This window comes from Musa acuminata, chromosome BXJ3-5 (genome assembly GCF_036884655.1).
Source record: "Musa acuminata AAA Group cultivar baxijiao chromosome BXJ3-5, Cavendish_Baxijiao_AAA, whole genome shotgun sequence".
NCBI classification, from domain to species: domain Eukaryota; kingdom Viridiplantae; phylum Streptophyta; class Magnoliopsida; order Zingiberales; family Musaceae; genus Musa; species Musa acuminata.
Genome location: NC_088353.1, coordinates 40,418,000 through 40,435,201, shown reverse-complemented (window position 1 = coordinate 40,435,201; position 17,202 = coordinate 40,418,000). Strand labels below are relative to the sequence as shown.

General features: G+C 38.3%; 2 protein-coding genes across 6 annotated transcripts; both read left to right on the top strand.

Moving 5' to 3' along the window:
• The first annotated feature begins 540 nt into the window (after window positions 1-540).
• LOC135637955 (zinc finger protein CONSTANS-LIKE 9-like) lies at window positions 541-6,966 on the top strand. Of its 4 annotated transcripts, none has more exons than XM_065150856.1 (5): window positions 541-666; window positions 1,831-2,416; window positions 3,124-3,348; window positions 5,158-5,474; window positions 6,304-6,966. In XM_065150856.1, the coding sequence occupies exons 2-5, from the start codon at window positions 1,841-1,843 to the stop codon at window positions 6,428-6,430; spliced, it is 1,245 nt and encodes a 414-aa protein (XP_065006928.1). In that variant the 5' UTR covers window positions 541-666; window positions 1,831-1,840; the 3' UTR covers window positions 6,431-6,966. The 4 variants fall into 4 exon arrangements, with proteins under 4 accessions (XP_065006928.1, XP_065006927.1, XP_065006931.1 ...); XM_065150855.1 differs by having other exon boundaries at window positions 558-702; XM_065150858.1 differs by lacking the exon at window positions 541-666 and adding an exon at window positions 729-1,245.
• A 2,349-nt stretch (window positions 6,967-9,315) lies between these two features.
• LOC135637603 (serine/threonine-protein kinase D6PKL1-like) lies at window positions 9,316-15,603 on the top strand. 2 transcript variants are annotated; one of them, XM_065150240.1, is made up of 4 exons: window positions 9,514-9,933; window positions 10,472-10,657; window positions 11,022-12,180; window positions 14,528-15,603. In XM_065150240.1, the coding sequence occupies exons 3-4, from the start codon at window positions 11,159-11,161 to the stop codon at window positions 15,399-15,401; spliced, it is 1,896 nt and encodes a 631-aa protein (XP_065006312.1). In that variant the 5' UTR covers window positions 9,514-9,933; window positions 10,472-10,657; window positions 11,022-11,158; the 3' UTR covers window positions 15,402-15,603. The 2 variants fall into 2 exon arrangements, with proteins under 2 accessions (XP_065006311.1, XP_065006312.1); XM_065150239.1 differs by lacking the exon at window positions 10,472-10,657 and having other exon boundaries at window positions 9,316-9,933.
• Window positions 15,604-17,202: the final 1,599 nt, after the last annotated feature.

Below are 17,202 nucleotides of genomic sequence, written 5' to 3'. Positions count from 1 at the left end.
CGCGGCTGGGATCGAAACGTGGACAGCTAGGACGCCTTCTCCGTGCACTTTACAGATAACCATGCCGCTCGGGACCCACCGCGGTCTCCGTCACGTGGCAGCATCTACCATCTTTGCCCCTTCCCTCTCCCTCACGCTAACCTTCGGTCATCCTCGCCGTCTGATTCCCATCGAACCGCCATCATTGGCCCCTTGCACATCAAACTCGGACTTTTCCCATCGGAAGCGATCGGCCGTCGTTCATCGTTGATCTTGAGGATCTCAAATTTGGACGGCCAGTGATGAGCGGGTCCCCCTCGTTCGTTATCAACGCTACTGCCGTAACAAGGTTGGGGTATATTAGTAATTAGATCGCCATTGTGGTGTCGCGTCCCTTGTACGTCGGGGGAAGGTTACTTTTAGACCCAGCAGCGAGCGTTTATTACGGAAACGCCACAGAAAAAGCGCACGAGGCGTCGCTCTTTTGGCGGGGCCCGGTGGGGCCCGATGGGCGCTCGGTTTCCTGTGGTCCGTTTGTCTTGCGTGATCTCTTGTGCTCATCTCACGTCTATCCTGCCAATTGTACTCGCCAAAACGGAATCGGATATCCTCTACAATCGACAAAGGAGCAATCTTTCCGTCAGGAGCGACCGAGTAATTTGTGCGTCGGTTGGGTAGTTGTGTGGGGTGAGAGATTTTCTCGGATCTTCGTGTTCCTTTCAGGTTTTGTATTGCTCTTTTGTTCTTGAAGTGCCAAAGATTCACTTTTTCTGGTCTTTTCTTCGTTTGCCGAGAGTAGATGTTGTAGCTGCTTGATTAAAAGTTTAATCTTTTTCTTTTCTTGTTTCGGTGATTTGACATTAATTTGTTCTAGAATTAGTAAATATTCTGGTCTTTTCTTGGTTTTTGACGTTGATTCCGACGCCACGAGTAGAACTTGCGTTAAAATGAGGAGCTTATCTAGTAGTTGTAGTTTAGCAGATGCTCTTTTCTTTCCTCGCTTAGTCAGAGTTTGTTGTTTGTGGATACTTATTAGACCTTCTCTTCTTTTTTAAATTCTTAAAAATTGCAACTTGTTTTCGCCCATATAGTGCTCGGATCTAAGAGAAACCTTGGTGAGTTTATGACAAAGAATTCAGCTGCGGACTGAGGATTTGGGAAAGAGAAAACTGTGTGTTCTTCATATCAATTTGTTTGTCACGTGGATTAAGCTTTTTTTTTTTAAGAAACATAGGGGCAGAGATCATTTGAAGGTTGCTATTTGAGGTCTGAAAAGTTACATAAGTTCCATTAGTGCTTTGTAGTTCTAATAATTCTTTTTTCTCTTTTTGCAATTTGCTTGTTCAAGTTGGCTTGGCTGTTTCTGATTTCTTTGTCACAAATTTGCCTTTGGTTGTAAGTTTCTCATAAGGGAAAATTTATACCACTGATAACCTCCAAGTTCTGAAGTAGCCATCATGCTACTAGATTCTGTACATGTAGAGCTAGTAAGTGGCCAAATAAGAGAATTGGAAAATTTCAGGGCTCTTCTCGTGTCTGTTGTTGCCATCAGATATTCACTTCGGGTGTTATCCATCCTTGAATGTAATTATTCCATTTTCTTCAAAAGAAAACAAGAACTGACATATTCTTGGTTGATCATGAGTCAATATACTTTAACTTAATAGGCAGGTTATTTTGGGTGATTAACAGTGAAAAGAAATTTATTTTTGTACTCTTGCATGTGGATGCTGGTGACCATGATGTTTATGAAGTGTTTTTAACTTGAAATTTGTGTTGTAAATTATTGAACTGTTCTGGAGACCTAAGCCCAATGTGTTGATATGGTCAGCTGTCTTTTTTCTTTTCCAGTGAACCAAGCATGGACCATCTTTGTGATTTCTGCACAGAGCAAAGATCTGTAGTCTATTGCCAGTCTGATGCAGCTTCCTTGTGCTTATCGTGTGACCGAAATGTTCATTCCGCAAATGCACTTTCTTTGCGACACTTGCGTACGCTTCTATGCGACCAGTGCATTGTCCAACCTGCTGTTGTAAGGTGCATAGAAGAAAATAAATCGCTTTGTGGAAATTGTGATCGAAAAGTTCATGGTGGATTAGCCGTGGCTTCAGAACACAACAGACATCTGATCAACTGCTACTCAGGTTGTCCATCAGCAGCAGAGTTTTCAAGAATTTGGTCCTTCCTTGAGTTCCTTCATATGACAGACTCTGATTACGAGCAAGGATTCATGATTACCAATGAGGACAGTGTTACCAATTGTGGGGAACCTCGAGTTGATAGTAGTGATGCAAATATTGGCAACACCTGGAAAATGAATGATAAGATGACCATTGATAAATGCAACCTCTGGAAGGGCTCATCTTCAGCATCTGAAATTCCTATGTGTTATAGTGCTGATCAACCAACTAATCCTGCGAATTCAACTACACCCAAGGTGAATCAGGATTTTAAAATGCATATTGGCAGCTTCGAATCATCGAATCTGCTGAGATGCCAATTTATCATATCTCATATTGTGAAATGCAATGATCCTATTTTTCACCTTAAATGACACCTCTACAAATTCGATAGCCAGTATTATTCTTTTATTGCAAATTGATATTCACAATTCAGTGCCAAGCATATAGATGTGGTGTACCCTTTCTCTGACTGAACACAAAGCAATTACATTGGAATGTAAGATCCCCTATGTACTTTTTTCTTAATGATATCCCAAGAGCTTTCACTTTATTACTTCTGTTATTATCTGCTGAATATTGTTCAATTAGGGGTCCCCATATATTATTCATTACATCAAAAAGAATTTCTTTAAAATGTATGCATTGCTGATCAGTGCCAATAGTCTTTGTACTGGTTAGTATTGATTGCAAGGATGATGATTTTAAGTCCAATCCAGATGGTTGTTGCAAAAAAAATTATTTGATTACACAGCATTGATCTTCTTATTTGCAGTGGATCTATTAACACCTTTTTGCAAAGAAAGTTATTCAGCTTTGGAACCATAAAAAGACCAGTGTAGTTATCCAATTGACAGTGAAAACTTCAAGAGAATGATCGCTCTTAGGATTATTCTTGAGCATAGCTTAAATGATCTTTTAATAACGCAGCTCTAATTTCTCTTAATCACTTAACTGTGTGCAGTTATATTGTCCTGAGACAAATGATACTGGATTTAGTAAAGATGACTTCGATGAAGGTTTCACTATTGGTGACGTGGACATGATATTTGAGAATTATGAAGAACTCTTTGGTGCAGCTAATAAGCAAACAAAGGGTCTGTTTGATGATGCTGGAATTGATAGTTTCTATGACAGAAAGAAAAACTCTCCTGCCTGTTCCCTTTGCCATGGTGAACTTGCTGCAGAGGTATAACCTGGTACTTCTTCCTGGTGTATAACATCTGCAAATGATATAAAAAATGACTTCCATGTATTCTTAGTTATTAGATGCAGTAGTCACTTATCCGCTCAGCGCTTTCATCGATTTCATGTTTTTTTCTTTAAGAATAGATTTTCATTACATTAACTAGAGTATAATGCTAACACGTGGACTCGAACCTGAAGCCTGTCACTTGAATGCACTGGATGTCTCAACAGAGATCATTGATTGCATGTTAAGTGTCTAATATGTGTTTAAATTTAGCACTGTTCTCATGCATAGGAAAAGAATATTCATAGAGCTTTTTTCTAGCAGGAAAGAAGTATTGGTTTTAGGCTATTGCAAAATGTACAATCTTCAGTAATTGCAAACTTTTCAATGCTTAGTTCATGAAATAGGTACTGTTATTTCTGATGGAACTGGAATCAATTGCAGGGAAGAGATGAATATCTTGATGGAATAATTACAAATCAGACAAATATTTCCTCAGAGAAATATCTGTTATGTTTGAGTTTCACTTTGTATCAACATATTCTTCCTACCTGGTACTCTTACAATAGTAAGTACATCTTGTTTCATCTCAATTTATTAATTTATCCTCTTGATCATATTGACGGACTTCTTTATTGCCTAATATTTGAAGCATGGTTTGCCTCATTGTCTGATCTTGACCTGGATCATCTATAGCCGATTAGCTTCCAGTCAAGAAAATTCAATCACAGCTCAGCCAAGAAAGTTTGATTTTTGGCTGGATTATGAGATAGAAGGAACAGGCTGGAACTTGATCAGAATCACCTGCAATTGGCTGATCCCAAACCATCTTTGCTAACCAATTGTTACTGGTTGACTAAGAAAGAGAATAATAAGAAGTAGAGAAAGAAGAAGAGACAAAAGAGAAAGACATAGGAGGATGAGGAAGTAGGGGGTACAAACTTGGATGTCACTGCCGGTACCACTGTCTGTTGCATTCATAGGAGGTGAGCTGTTCACCGTTCACCAAGGGCACATCTAAGTGACTCTCATGAGTCATCATTCACAAATTAGGTATTCCATAGCATAATATATAAAAAATGAAAAACTGTGCTATACAGATTTAATGTATCTTGTCCTGCTGGTTTTGATCTTATGCCATAGACCAATCCTGATCCTGCAGTTGTTGTTATGAAGTTTTTTCTTAAGAACTGGCACATCTCATAGAAACTATACCCAATCTAACACATCCATAACTTTACAGTGATGCCAATTTCCAGGAAGACATGTGCATTATATGATAGTGGAAAGTTTCTCCTTAGTCAAGAGGACTGCGCTATTTCTTTCTGATTCAGCTGACCTGAATAGCATTTTGTTATGCATGGACCCATTCTAGTACAGGTTCCGAGTTAATCAGTCATGTTTTGGTACTGAGATTACTTTTTTTTTTTGCTTTGTAGCATTCGTTGCTAGACTCTCAATACATTAACAGCATCCAAGAACAGTGAGAGCCAAATTGAAGCTTCCTCTGCTGATTTGTGTATTCTAGTTTACTTAATACCGACTGATATATGTAACTATCTCAGATATCTTGTTAATCTTTTGAGTTATTAATCATGAGTTGTTATTAGATTATTTTTTTTATTATCCTGTGAGACTTTTAATTGCAAATGTACTGCTTAAGTAGCTTATCATGTGTCCCACATGCTTTTGTCTGTTATTGCAGTATGAAACTAATAAAATTAGCACTCACTTTTTGCAAGTTTTATTTTTATTTGATTCATTTGAACCAAGAAGCATTGATGAAATCCTGATCACCAATCTCAGGCATCATCAGTTGGGCAGGTTAAACAAATGCAAATACCATGCAGTGATGCAGTATGTGCTGATTCTGTGATGTCAAATCCAGAAGAAGATCCAGATTGTGCTTTCCCAGAATGCAAGGTTCAGTCATCTCTATCTTTTTCATTCTCTGGTGTAACTGGGGAAAGCAATGCTGGAGACTATCAAAATTGTAGAAAGTCAGATATGCTTCTAATGGGTAAGCCTCCTTGGTACTTCGCTGGTTCAGGAAGCTTCTCATTGCCTACGTCTAGCAGGGAATGTGCTCTTATGCGTTACAAGGAAAAGAAAAAATCACGCAAGTAAGTCCAGATATCTCTGATAATTAAACACTTCCTATTACATTGCATGTACTTATGATTTCTGGAGTATGCTATTTTTAGAGCTTGAAAAAATGGGCAGTTCTATCTGCTACATGTCTGTAATGTATGATGAGTACAAAGTCCCATAACGGGCACAGCCATCTCTATGGTTTTGGATTTCCTGGTCACTGAACCTTAAAGAGAGACTTCTTTGAACAACTAAAACAGACATCAGCACTTTTCAAGATATGCATTTATACACAGTGGAAGCATACCAAATAAATTATCGCGAGTTTGTGTTGTTCTTAGACATGTAAAAGTGTGAGTATAATGATAAGAAAAGTTGAAAATATCATATATGATATTTTATAATATTTCTGACAACCTTAGGTCAGTTTAGAAGACTTGAGGATACTGGGGAGAATGAGCATGTTAAGTAACTGAAAACAATAGTTCTTTTGGTATAACATATCTGAATTTTGAATATGTTGGTGTTGTATGAACCAAATCAGGTGCCAAATTTTGAAGTTTCTGCATGTCATGCCTGATTTTACAAACTTTTTATGTAGTGGTTGACCCTGAGGCATATGTGAAACATTTAAAAAAAAATCTACCACAGACCCTGAAAATGATAATATTTTCAGTTAACCATGTATCACTAGTTTGTTAGCTAACTGTGCTATAATTTTCTAAAGCCTATGGTTCAATCCAATCAAATTTGTTAGCACAAGGATTAGATATGTAGCCAGTTGTAAACTTGTAATTACTCAATGAACTTATTTCAGTTGTCACTATATTCTCAGTATCTCATGTCTTGCATGTTGAACAGATTTGAGAAAAGGGTCAGGTATGCTTTGCGCAAGGCCAGGGCAGATATTAGAAGGCGGGTGAAGGGGCGCTTTGTTAAGGCTGGTGATGCATATGATTACGATCCACTCTCCCATATAAGCTGTTGAGCACAGAAATATTTCGCTTACTATATGAAGAATGATAAGCAAAGGAATAAAGGCAATGTGATTGGTAAATGAATATTCTTAAGTTGGAATTACTAATTCCAATTGACGAATTTTCTGTTGTAAGGTTGGCACAATAACCTAGCCAATCTTCCCCATATTTTCCTATAATTTTGAAGAACAGGTGCACTTGATCAGCCCATTCAGGTGTTCAGGAGCTGGTTTTTATGTCCACTAAAATATCTTTATCATCACTCCTCCCCTTCGCCAACCCAATCAAGGATCAGTTTGTATGTGATGACTTCCCTATGCCTTTGTTCTGGGGTTTGGCTTTTACGTCAGATGTTTAAAGTTTAAACACATACCTCCTTTTTAAGGTGTTTTTTCATGTAAGATTTGTACAGCATAATGTCAGCCTCCTTGTATCTATTCACCTGTGCAAGAAAAATATATATGTAAGAAGAGGTTTGGAGGAAATCTGATACCTTTTCCTTGTAAATAACTTATATAAGCTATGAGTTGAGGTTGTTAATCTTGTCTTTACTGTCTCACAATGAAGCTCCAAAAATGTGGTGTGCTGAACAATGCTTCTTCCATGAGGCAAAGCTTCTTTTTTTTGTCAAAATAATTTATCAGCAAGACATTTCTTTATAATTTAACTGCATAGCCTGCTCACCCTGCAGTAGTCTTCTCCAAGAACTTGTCCCTCTGACAATGCAACTCTCAGAGGTGATCAGAGAAGATAAAGGTGATGTTGTAATGCAGAAAGTTGCGAATGTGTTGTGGAAACACAACTCTGTATTTCTGTTCGAAATTTGGGATATGGGTTTCTAAGAATCTGCAAGTAGCATAATCTGGCTATATTTTTCTTCAAAATCTGAGAAAATTTGCTACATTGTTAAGGAATCCCATGCTTCTTGTAGGTCAAATTATGTGTTTGTGGAGTTGTTCCATGGTTTCAGCTGGTCACAACTTGACACCTTTCCCTTCATCAAATTCTAATGCCAGCAGTAGTTTCTTGACCTATGCAGAAGGGGAAGGGAAGGACATTGGTCACTGGACACATCTTGGCAACCAAACAGTTGATGTCTGAGGGCTTCTCCTTGGTAGCTTAAGGTGATGAACCTTGTTGATTGACTTGCTTGTTTCAAAGTTGTTCTTTGGGACATGCTTTATTAAAGCTTTACAGTCTGCCTGGGAAGACATGAAGTCAGGCAACTCATGTATTTCTGACATTTGAAGTTTGAACTGTAATCTAAGCTCAGGAAGAATCTGCTATCTTTGAAGCCATGCACATCTTTTGCTACAATATCTAGATGATTGGCCAAATCATGTCATTCATGTACCCATTCTGAGAACATTTGTAGAATGTTCAGTCACCAAAGAAAGAAAAAGATAGAAGAAACAGATGCAGACTGAGAAGAAAATTACACTTTTCATGCTATTTTAGTTTGCTCTTCTCTTGATTTCTCTTATGTAATACCTCAGTTGAGTTCCATACCTGAAGTAAGAGGATGGTTCTGAGGTTATATCATAAACATTTTGGATATGTCAGCTTTCTCATCCCTTTTTATCAATTGAGCAAAGTGGTACATGATAAATTTCCCCTAGAAAATGCACTTCAAATTTGCCAAAGAGACTGCTTCATTGGATCCTCTGATCTTGTCTGAAGGATTATTAGTGAGGGATATTGGCAGTATGCTGCTTGTTACTCCATGTATTTGTTGTCTAACTCACATGTTTATCTTGCATGATGGTCTCTCTCTCCTCTCTGTAAAATATTTATTGGTCATGTGTGTCTGTGAGAATCTACCAATTTAATTTCCTGGAACTCCTCTGTCAAAGGCTGGCAACTTCATCTGAGCATCTTCCACTAAAACAATTACTGTAGGCTTACCTGCTATCCATTAATCAAACCTTCTTCCACCACATCCTTGGTTGGTGTGCATCCCTGTCCTAACTTCACAGTTAATTATGATGAGCATTTCGTATATGCAAGCAAGTATACTCATCTTATCAGACAGCCATTGCTGCTGCTGTTGCTGTATCAAGGCACCAATGGCAATGACCCAATTGAATTCCTCAAGACTACAGTAATGGGTCCACTACATCTTGCAAGATCTGTGCAATCTGTTCTCTGGACCTTTGTAGAGCTCACAATCTGATGTTTAACTTGGAAGAGCCATTTCCAGAGTGCTCCACATCTGCAGCATGTGCAGTGCACATGCCTCCTGCAGGTAGAAAAAATAGAGAAGGAACTCATCTTTTATGGCACAAACTTTGGAGCTTTTACAATGCTGCAGAGGTCTAAGAGATGCCCAACAAGAAGAGATCCATGTGCTATTTTATAGCTCATGTCCCCATGCATAGCCTTCACAAGGCTTTAGTTCTGTTTATCTTGAACAATGCATGGCAAAAATGGTTGGGTTATACTTAATCATGTCATGGAATTACCCTCTCTCTCTCTCTCTCTCTCTTGATTGTAGTCAAAAGGAGGAGGAGAAAACCCAGAAGAGAGTAACTGAACTCTGACCTTACTGTAGCAGAGGCAATCATCACTGCTGGAGAGTAAACTTAGCACTGGCTGTAGATATCTGGAAGCATATTGTAGCCACATCATGATCTCTCCCCTATCTTCTTTGTTTTCCTACCTCCATCTACTTCTGCAAATTCACTGTTACATTGATGAATGGGCACCATCATTGAACACTATTTTGTCAGCTGGGGGACCCACCGCGAATCTTGCTGCTAGCCAACAACAGGAAAGTCCACATGCCCCAAAGAAGGAAACTCGATGTTGAGATCCCCCCAGCCAAACCACAGCACAGCAGGTGAGCCTTTCCCCCGAGCTGCCAAATGAAAGACATGCCAAGCTCTTGAAGCCATTTCTAGTCCAACATGATATCAGCATGTTTAGGGTGAAGCACTAATCTGAGTTAGCACTGGATTAGCATTAGCAAAATCTGTGAACTGTAGCCTGAGATGGGCAGGGTTGAGGACTTGGACACAGTGGGATTGGAGAGAGGGAAGGATGTTTCAGTCATTTCAGGGAGGATAAATATGGACTTGGGAGCCAAGTCTAACAATGAGGGTGCTCCTGCCACTTAGAGAGAGAGCCTCATGACGAGAGAGAGAGATCTCTCCATTATATTGGGAAGTGCACCACCTATCGACTGGTTGATTGGGTGGCAAATTTGAAACGGCATCGAGACGTGTGTTTCTGAGATAGAGAGAGAAGAATGATCAAAAGCTTGTAGCTGTGTGGCTTTGACCACTCTCTCCTCTCGATGCACTAATGCACACCCGCAAACCAATAGCCAAATCCAGCACATAGAAACAGCCCCAAACACTCCACAAAATAGTACTTCGCTTTCCCATATCTCCCATTTCCTTCAGCAAAATGCCCCGGTGCCTGCTGCCTTGCCTCCCCCCGTTTGCGGACACCAGGCAGAACCATCCAACATCTGCACACTGAAAGCTCTACAGTTGTGATACTTGAGATCAAGGTATAAGTTTGGCCTCTTTCCCCCTCATTGTTTCTTCTGTTTGCTGCTCCTTTCTTTCTCACTCTAGTTTTCTTTGATTTTGGAGTGTCGGATCTATTTTGGCGTTCGGATTTAGATTTTAGATCTTTCGTTATGCTTCAAAAATGGGAAATTTCAATTTGATGTCACTGAAAAATCCTTCTTCGGTGCCATTTAGGAGTTCTGATTTTTTTGATGCGTAAAGATTGAATTTTTTTTGGACTGGCATGACCATGGTTCTTGATTAATGAGTCCGCCATTTTACTGATCTTTTGTATAATGAAATTTAAGCTTCATACGGGAAAGAATCATATTCGAAAAGTGTTCATTCCGCAATCCAGGCTCCATCTAGTACTTCTTTTCTTCTCAGGGAAAAAAGTTCCTTGTTTTAAGGTGGGTTATGGTCCACCATCCTTGTTGTTGCGGAAAAGTTGTTTCTTGATGTGCTTTATGGAAAAGTTATATCTTGATGTGTATCTTTGTGATATTTTTATTCAGTCTTTTCTCCAATTCTGTATAGGTTGATGACTTGTGGGCGAATGTTGTCAAGATGCTTTGGAAAGTCTCTAAGTTATATTATGTGAAGCTTTTTTCTGTTACTTCCAGTGGAGATGATAAGTAGATGGATCTTTCTGTATTTTCTCTTGGTTTTTGACTCACAGGCTTTCACTAGGATGTTTTAATTGATCCACTAAGATGCTATGAGGTGGGTCAGTCTTTGGTACATGAATTATTATTATCATTATTATTATTATTATTATTATTATTATTATTATTATTATTTATCTTGGTTTTTTCTTCTTTTTTTTGTGTGTGTTTGGATTGATGTTTCTCTCAATATTTAGGCTACATGTAATTTCCACCTTTTTTCTGGAAATAAAATGTCAAGTCTCTTCTTGATTGTCATGGCCACCTAATTCATGCATGTCTCCTCGTCATTCCATTTGTAATATAGATCATGATTGTTTAAACACCATATTCCCTTTTCGGAGATCTGCATTACTGTCGAACAATGTGCAAGATACTTCTTTCTTGGAAGTTGTTGGTAATTTTCTTTACTTTGATGGCAGATTCTGGCCTGAGAAAATCCATAGGCGGTTGCAAATAATATGTTGGTTCTTTAGCAAAGTGCTGTAATTATTCTTTCTAGATAATGGAGTAAATTGTTGGGCGATTTGACCTCTTAGATACACAAGTTTACTGATAAATGGCTTCAAAAACCATCTCGCATGTCAGCTCTGAGAAACAAGTCAAACCGCTTGTCAGCCACAGAGTAGAGCCAACCACTTGTAATCCTAAACATGTTACAAAGCTAATCAAATCAGAGCCTACTCCATCAAAAGAATTGGCAGATGCTGATGAGAGCATGTCAAAGCATCCTGTGACCAAATTTTCTGAGGGCATGAAACCTAATCAATGTTTTGAGGGATCTATCAATGTCGAAACAGATACACTTCCTATCGAGGGACCTATCAATTCTGAAGCAGATAAGCTTCCTTCCAAGGCCATCCTACCTTTTGAAAATAATAACACACACCCATGTTCCGATAGCCAGAGAGAACCAACACAATATGTTGACACCATGGGGCCGAATGGGGCCATGATCTTGAAAGGCAGTGTGGATCAAGAAAATAATATTGAACACGATGTAAGCAATGGCATTATTTCTGCCAAAGTTAGTGAAGGGAACAGCAGTATAACAAAGTCTAGTGGAAGTGCTAAGGTTATTGACAAAGTTGATGTTGTCGAAAATAGAATAAGTAGTATGTGCAGGCCCAGTACAAGCAGTGATATCAGTGATGAGAGCTTGTGTAGTAGCTTGAGTAGTAGCATTAACAAGCCCCATAAAGCAAATGATTCAAGATGGGAAGCAATTCAAATGGTTCGTGCTCGAGATGGAATTCTGGGTTTAAGCCATTTTAGACTACTAAAGAGGTTGGGATGTGGTGACATTGGTAGTGTTTATCTGTCAGAATTAAGTGGCACAAGAAGTTATTTCGCTATGAAGGTCATGGACAAGGGATCATTGGCTAGTCGTAAGAAGCTTCTAAGAGCTCAGACAGAGAGAGAGATATTACAATGTCTGGATCATCCTTTTCTTCCAACCCTATATAGCCACTTTGAAACAGATAAATTCTCATGTTTGGTAATGGAGTTCTGCTCAGGGGGAGATTTGCACACCCTTCGGCAGAGGCAGCCAGGGAAACGTTTTTCTGAACAAGCAGTGAAGTAAGTTCCTTTAAAATTATTTCTTTGTCTGTACATATGTGTATGTTTTACTTTTGTCCATTTTTCCATGTGCATATTACAGTTACTTCTTCATTATTCATGATTTCTAGTTTAGATTTATGTGACTCATTTGCGTTTGTGTCTAACATGAAACAATTTTGCTGCTAGGGCGGAAGTCGGCATTTGGTTACTTGGAATTAACCTTTTGATGGTTTGAACAGAGAGAAATAGGCTGATGAGTGAAACCTAGGAAAAACTAGGAAGGAGAGAATGAATTCCAAAAAATGGGATGGCCGTTTGTAACTGTCCAAATTCTTCAAAATTATCTAATTGTTCTTACTTTTCAGGCACTTAGTCATGGTTTTGACTTTAGTACTAGGGATTATGATTTTGAGCCATATGCCATATCTTGTGATTAGGAGCAAGAATTTTTGTTATTAAATCCACTGCTTCCACATGGATTTGAATCTAGAAATTCTTTGAGATGAACGGAGATCCAACTGCTAGGCCAAACTCAGTTGGCATGTGGACAATATTGTTAGAAGTGGAGATGTTTCTTAGTAATCTATTATCATTACAATGATGACAATCTTTATATTCCTAGGTTACTGAAAAATAAGATAATTATGAACTACATGGTGGTGAGCAAGAAGAAACTTTCACTTGTAGTCATACTAAAATCAGTTTAAGCAATGAATCTCAGATCTGCTTTTCCAGGACAAATCCGGATGCAACAAAGATTGAGAAACCTCAGAATGACGACTAATAAATTGGAACATCAAAATCTAAACTGTGATAAGATTGATGAATAATACTATTTCCCATTTATTTGGGAACTTGGCCATGAATACTGGAAACAGCCACTTCCACTTCTTTCCATGGATGGATTCCTGGAAGCAAAAATATATGATAAGTGTTTATTGGAACTTCAGTGAGAAAATTTCAACTCCTAAGTTTGTGAAAGATCCAATAATCATAGAGTGAAACATCCAATATATTTTCACTATTAATATATTTATACAATTTTCATCATGCAAATGCATTCTTCTGTGGAAAGTTCTATTTTTTTACCCAGGGAAAGAGGTGCAATGTTAGCCCATGGTGGACTTCGAATAGTTTTATTGATAGGTTTTTAGTTCTATCAATTATATACAAATTTAGGTGACCTCCACTATGTAGTTTCAATTCATGAATTGATCTGCGATGTGTTCATCTTGTACTTTCATTGGCAGCTTTTTCTTATAAATGGGCCCTGTCAGTACCTCATGCCACATTACTTTAGTGTGCTGAGAAATTGTTTTGTTTCTTCCATGATAAAGTACATGTTAAATAGTTTTTTGGGTTATCTAGTGGTTCTATATGCATGTTTATCCTATTAATTCTGTAACTCATATGTACATATAAATCTTGATTGTATCTAAAATATATTTTAATATTCATATTACGGTTGCAGAACCCTGAAATATGCAAATCAGAGGTTGAATCTGATCCTTAGCTTCCCATTTAAATTCCACTGAATTATATATTTAAGGATATGTAGATATTTTGATTTATGCCTATCCACATCAAATGTTAAAACTTCTCACATTACTTGTAAGAGATTTAATTTAGAAAACTGAGTATTCATCTATTTACTTATTTTAATTTCTGCTGTTGCGTTTAGTCAAGTTTAATATTACTGCTAGTCAATTCCTAATATTTAGTTAAGTTCACATATTTTTCTCTAGCACTTTTATTGAATTGAGGTGGATAACATAAAAGGCAAATCATTTAGTTCAACTTCAGGATTTCATGATCAGCTGTTCGCTTATTGTATAAAAGTTCTTCATAAAAGGATTATATAAAAGGCAAATTATTATATAAAAGCTCTTTGGTTTATCAGGTCACCTTCATGACTGGCTTAGATACCCTTTGTAGTTATGACTGTAATCATAATCATATGGGATAAGGACATTTAAAAGATCAAGGAAATGGTAATCAGAACACTGTGTAGAAAAAACAATTCTTTAGCTTGGTCAACTGCCTCAATCCACTGATGCCTCAACAATCCATAGCTGGAAAATGTATATGCGGCAGTCTTCTGACATGATTTGTTGTTGCCACTTCTATATTACAGAAATGACTGTACAGGTGGTAAGCTTCATTTATCTCTCTGAATTGGCTTGGCTCAGAACAGTATTATGCACTTAAAGATTTTTTATTATAAAATTCTTAAAATTAATATAGCACTGGGGAAAGTGGTTAAATTGTAACATTTTTTCTATTGTACTGAAATACTGGTACTTTGAAGAGCTTGACACTTATCTGATGTTGACTCACATGTTTCTACTCGATCCTAAAATTGCAGATTCTATGTAGCAGAGGTCCTCTTAGCACTGGAATACCTGCACATGCTTGGCATTATATACCGTGACCTTAAGCCAGAAAACGTCCTTGTGCGTGAGGATGGCCACATCATGCTTTCTGATTTTGACCTTTCCCTTCGATGTGCAGTTAGCCCCACGCTGATCAAGTCTTCTAACCCAGAATCAGAAACATTGCGGCGGAACAACACAGTCTACTGTGTCCAACCTGCTTGTGTTGAGCCACCCTCCTGCATCCAGCCTGCTTGCGTCGCTCCCACGACATGTTTTGGCCCTCGTTTCTTCTCCTCCAAGTCCAAGAAGGACCGTAGACCAAAACACGAGATTGGGAACCAGGTTAGCCCGTTGCCTGAGCTCATAGCAGAGCCCACGGATGCTCATTCGATGTCTTTTGTTGGCACACATGAATACTTGGCCCCAGAGATCATCAAGGGTGAGGGCCATGGGAGTGCCGTAGACTGGTGGACCTTTGGTATATTTTTGTATGAGCTTCTGTTTGGGAAAACTCCATTCAAGGGTTCGGGTAACCGGGCCACATTGTTCAATGTCGTAGGGCAGCCATTGCGCTTCCCAGATTCACCAGTTGTGAGCTTTGCTGCAAGGGACCTTATAAGGGGACTGCTTGTGAAGGAGCCACATCACAGGCTTGCATACAAGCGCGGGGCTACAGAGATAAAGCAGCACCCATTCTTTGAGGGTGTCAATTGGGCATTGATACGGTGTGCGAGTCCCCCAGAAATTCCAAGGCATGTTGAGATTGAAAGGCCTATACGGCCTGTGGCATCAACGAGCGAAAAGGCTACACCTGTCATCAATCAAAAGGGTCCTGATAACTATCTTGAATTCGATTTCTTTTAGCGATTCTTCATCTGTTCATCACATGAATGATCTGTTATGTTGGGGGAAGGGTGTAGAGTTTTTTCTTTTTTTCCTTTTAATCTCAAAATTGCAGCTGATTCCTGGTATCAACTGTCAAATTTCTGTCAAGTCATTAGCTGCATACTTTGTGTTTCCATATCTTGTACTCTTAATTGAATGCCAAAACATTTGCACTTGTTAATTACTGAGAGTTTTTTTTCTTTTCTCTTTTGCTCATCTTGGGAAAATTAATTTTTGATCTTTTTTTATTGTTAGATATACTCTCAATTAGAGGCTGTTTTGCCTTGTTTGAGGAAATTCGGAAGCTTTCTTTTCCTTATGGCTTGATATGGTTTCAATTAGAGGATGTTTTAATTTCGTCGATCTAAACTATTTCAGATCGTCGAGTTACTTTCTCCTTGATAGATATTTAACTATGATTTTTGAGACATATTTTAGTATATTTGTAGCATACAAAGTGAACATAAATGATTACCACACTTTGTATGTTTCATGTTGCTAGAGTATCTGGGTAAGAGATGTAAGATTATTCAAATGGAGAAAGTGAACCTCCAACGACTACAAGGATGTGTGATGTCTTATGGGTGGTTGATAAGGTGCAACATATCATACAATTTGCAAAGACATGGAACCCTTATTTTGAGTAGTAATGTCATTAGAAAGCAATGAAGGTTCACAACTTTGATGCATCCAAACTTTTTAGTTATCAGAAAACTTAGTCAGAAAACCCAAGACCTAAATCATGATAGGACTATATATAACCTATTGGTTGGTGATTGTTCTTGCAAACATGACTGACATGAAGAAGGCATCCAATAAATTGTTTACATCCTTGCTTTTCCATGGCAAGGAACCTGTCAAGAACAACCTCATCGAAGCACCCATGATTGCCAAAATTGAACTTTACAAGATGACATATATCTTGGCATGAAGTCTTCCCACATCCCCCCACCCACAACTGGTAAATGAAGACTTGGTGTGGCCTACAAAATTCACCAAGCCTTTCCATGTCCTAATGGAGTACTTGTAATGCTAATCATCTTTATATGAATATTTTTATACAAAACCCAGAGGACCACTTAGATCTTTTATCATATGTTCTTGATGAAAGAAAAGTTGTCAGACATCAACTCTTGCAGTCTGTTCACCTCTTCTAAGCTGTCATATCTGCACATGTTTGTTGCCATGGCAACAGTCATAACTTTTAGACCCAAGTAGGAACTATTAATCCACAAACACATATTGCCTTCTGCTGCATTCTTTTTAGCAAAAAGCACCTCATTCTTACCTTGTACAAAGCTGCCTTTAGTAACCTGCAAGGTTTACAGATGAAATCATAGAACATAGCTTTTGCATACTTGGCATGCATGATATGCTCAGAAAAGGACTTTTAGCTTTTTGGCATGGAAGCTGCAACTGAGATTTGCAGGTTTATGGTATCACAATTGATGCATTGTGTTTGGCTTGATTTGGGTCACAGGTTTATCATACAAGAAGACTTGTATCTTGATGCATAGAAGGTATTTGTTCAAATGATGTGTAAAAGATTTAAAATCATGACTACAAATGCAGGTTTCAGAGAGAGTTTCAAAGGATGAAGTTACTTGCTCTAGACCTACAAATTTGAAAGTGTAGTATTGGGTTGGAGGTTTTTTTCCTTCTCCATAGTTTCTATATCCATGTTGTTTGGGGTGTATACTTCCTCCTGGTTTCTTGGTAGTCGATCCATATGCAGCACCAGAAGATTTTCTACAAGACATTTGAAACTAACCTGACAAGA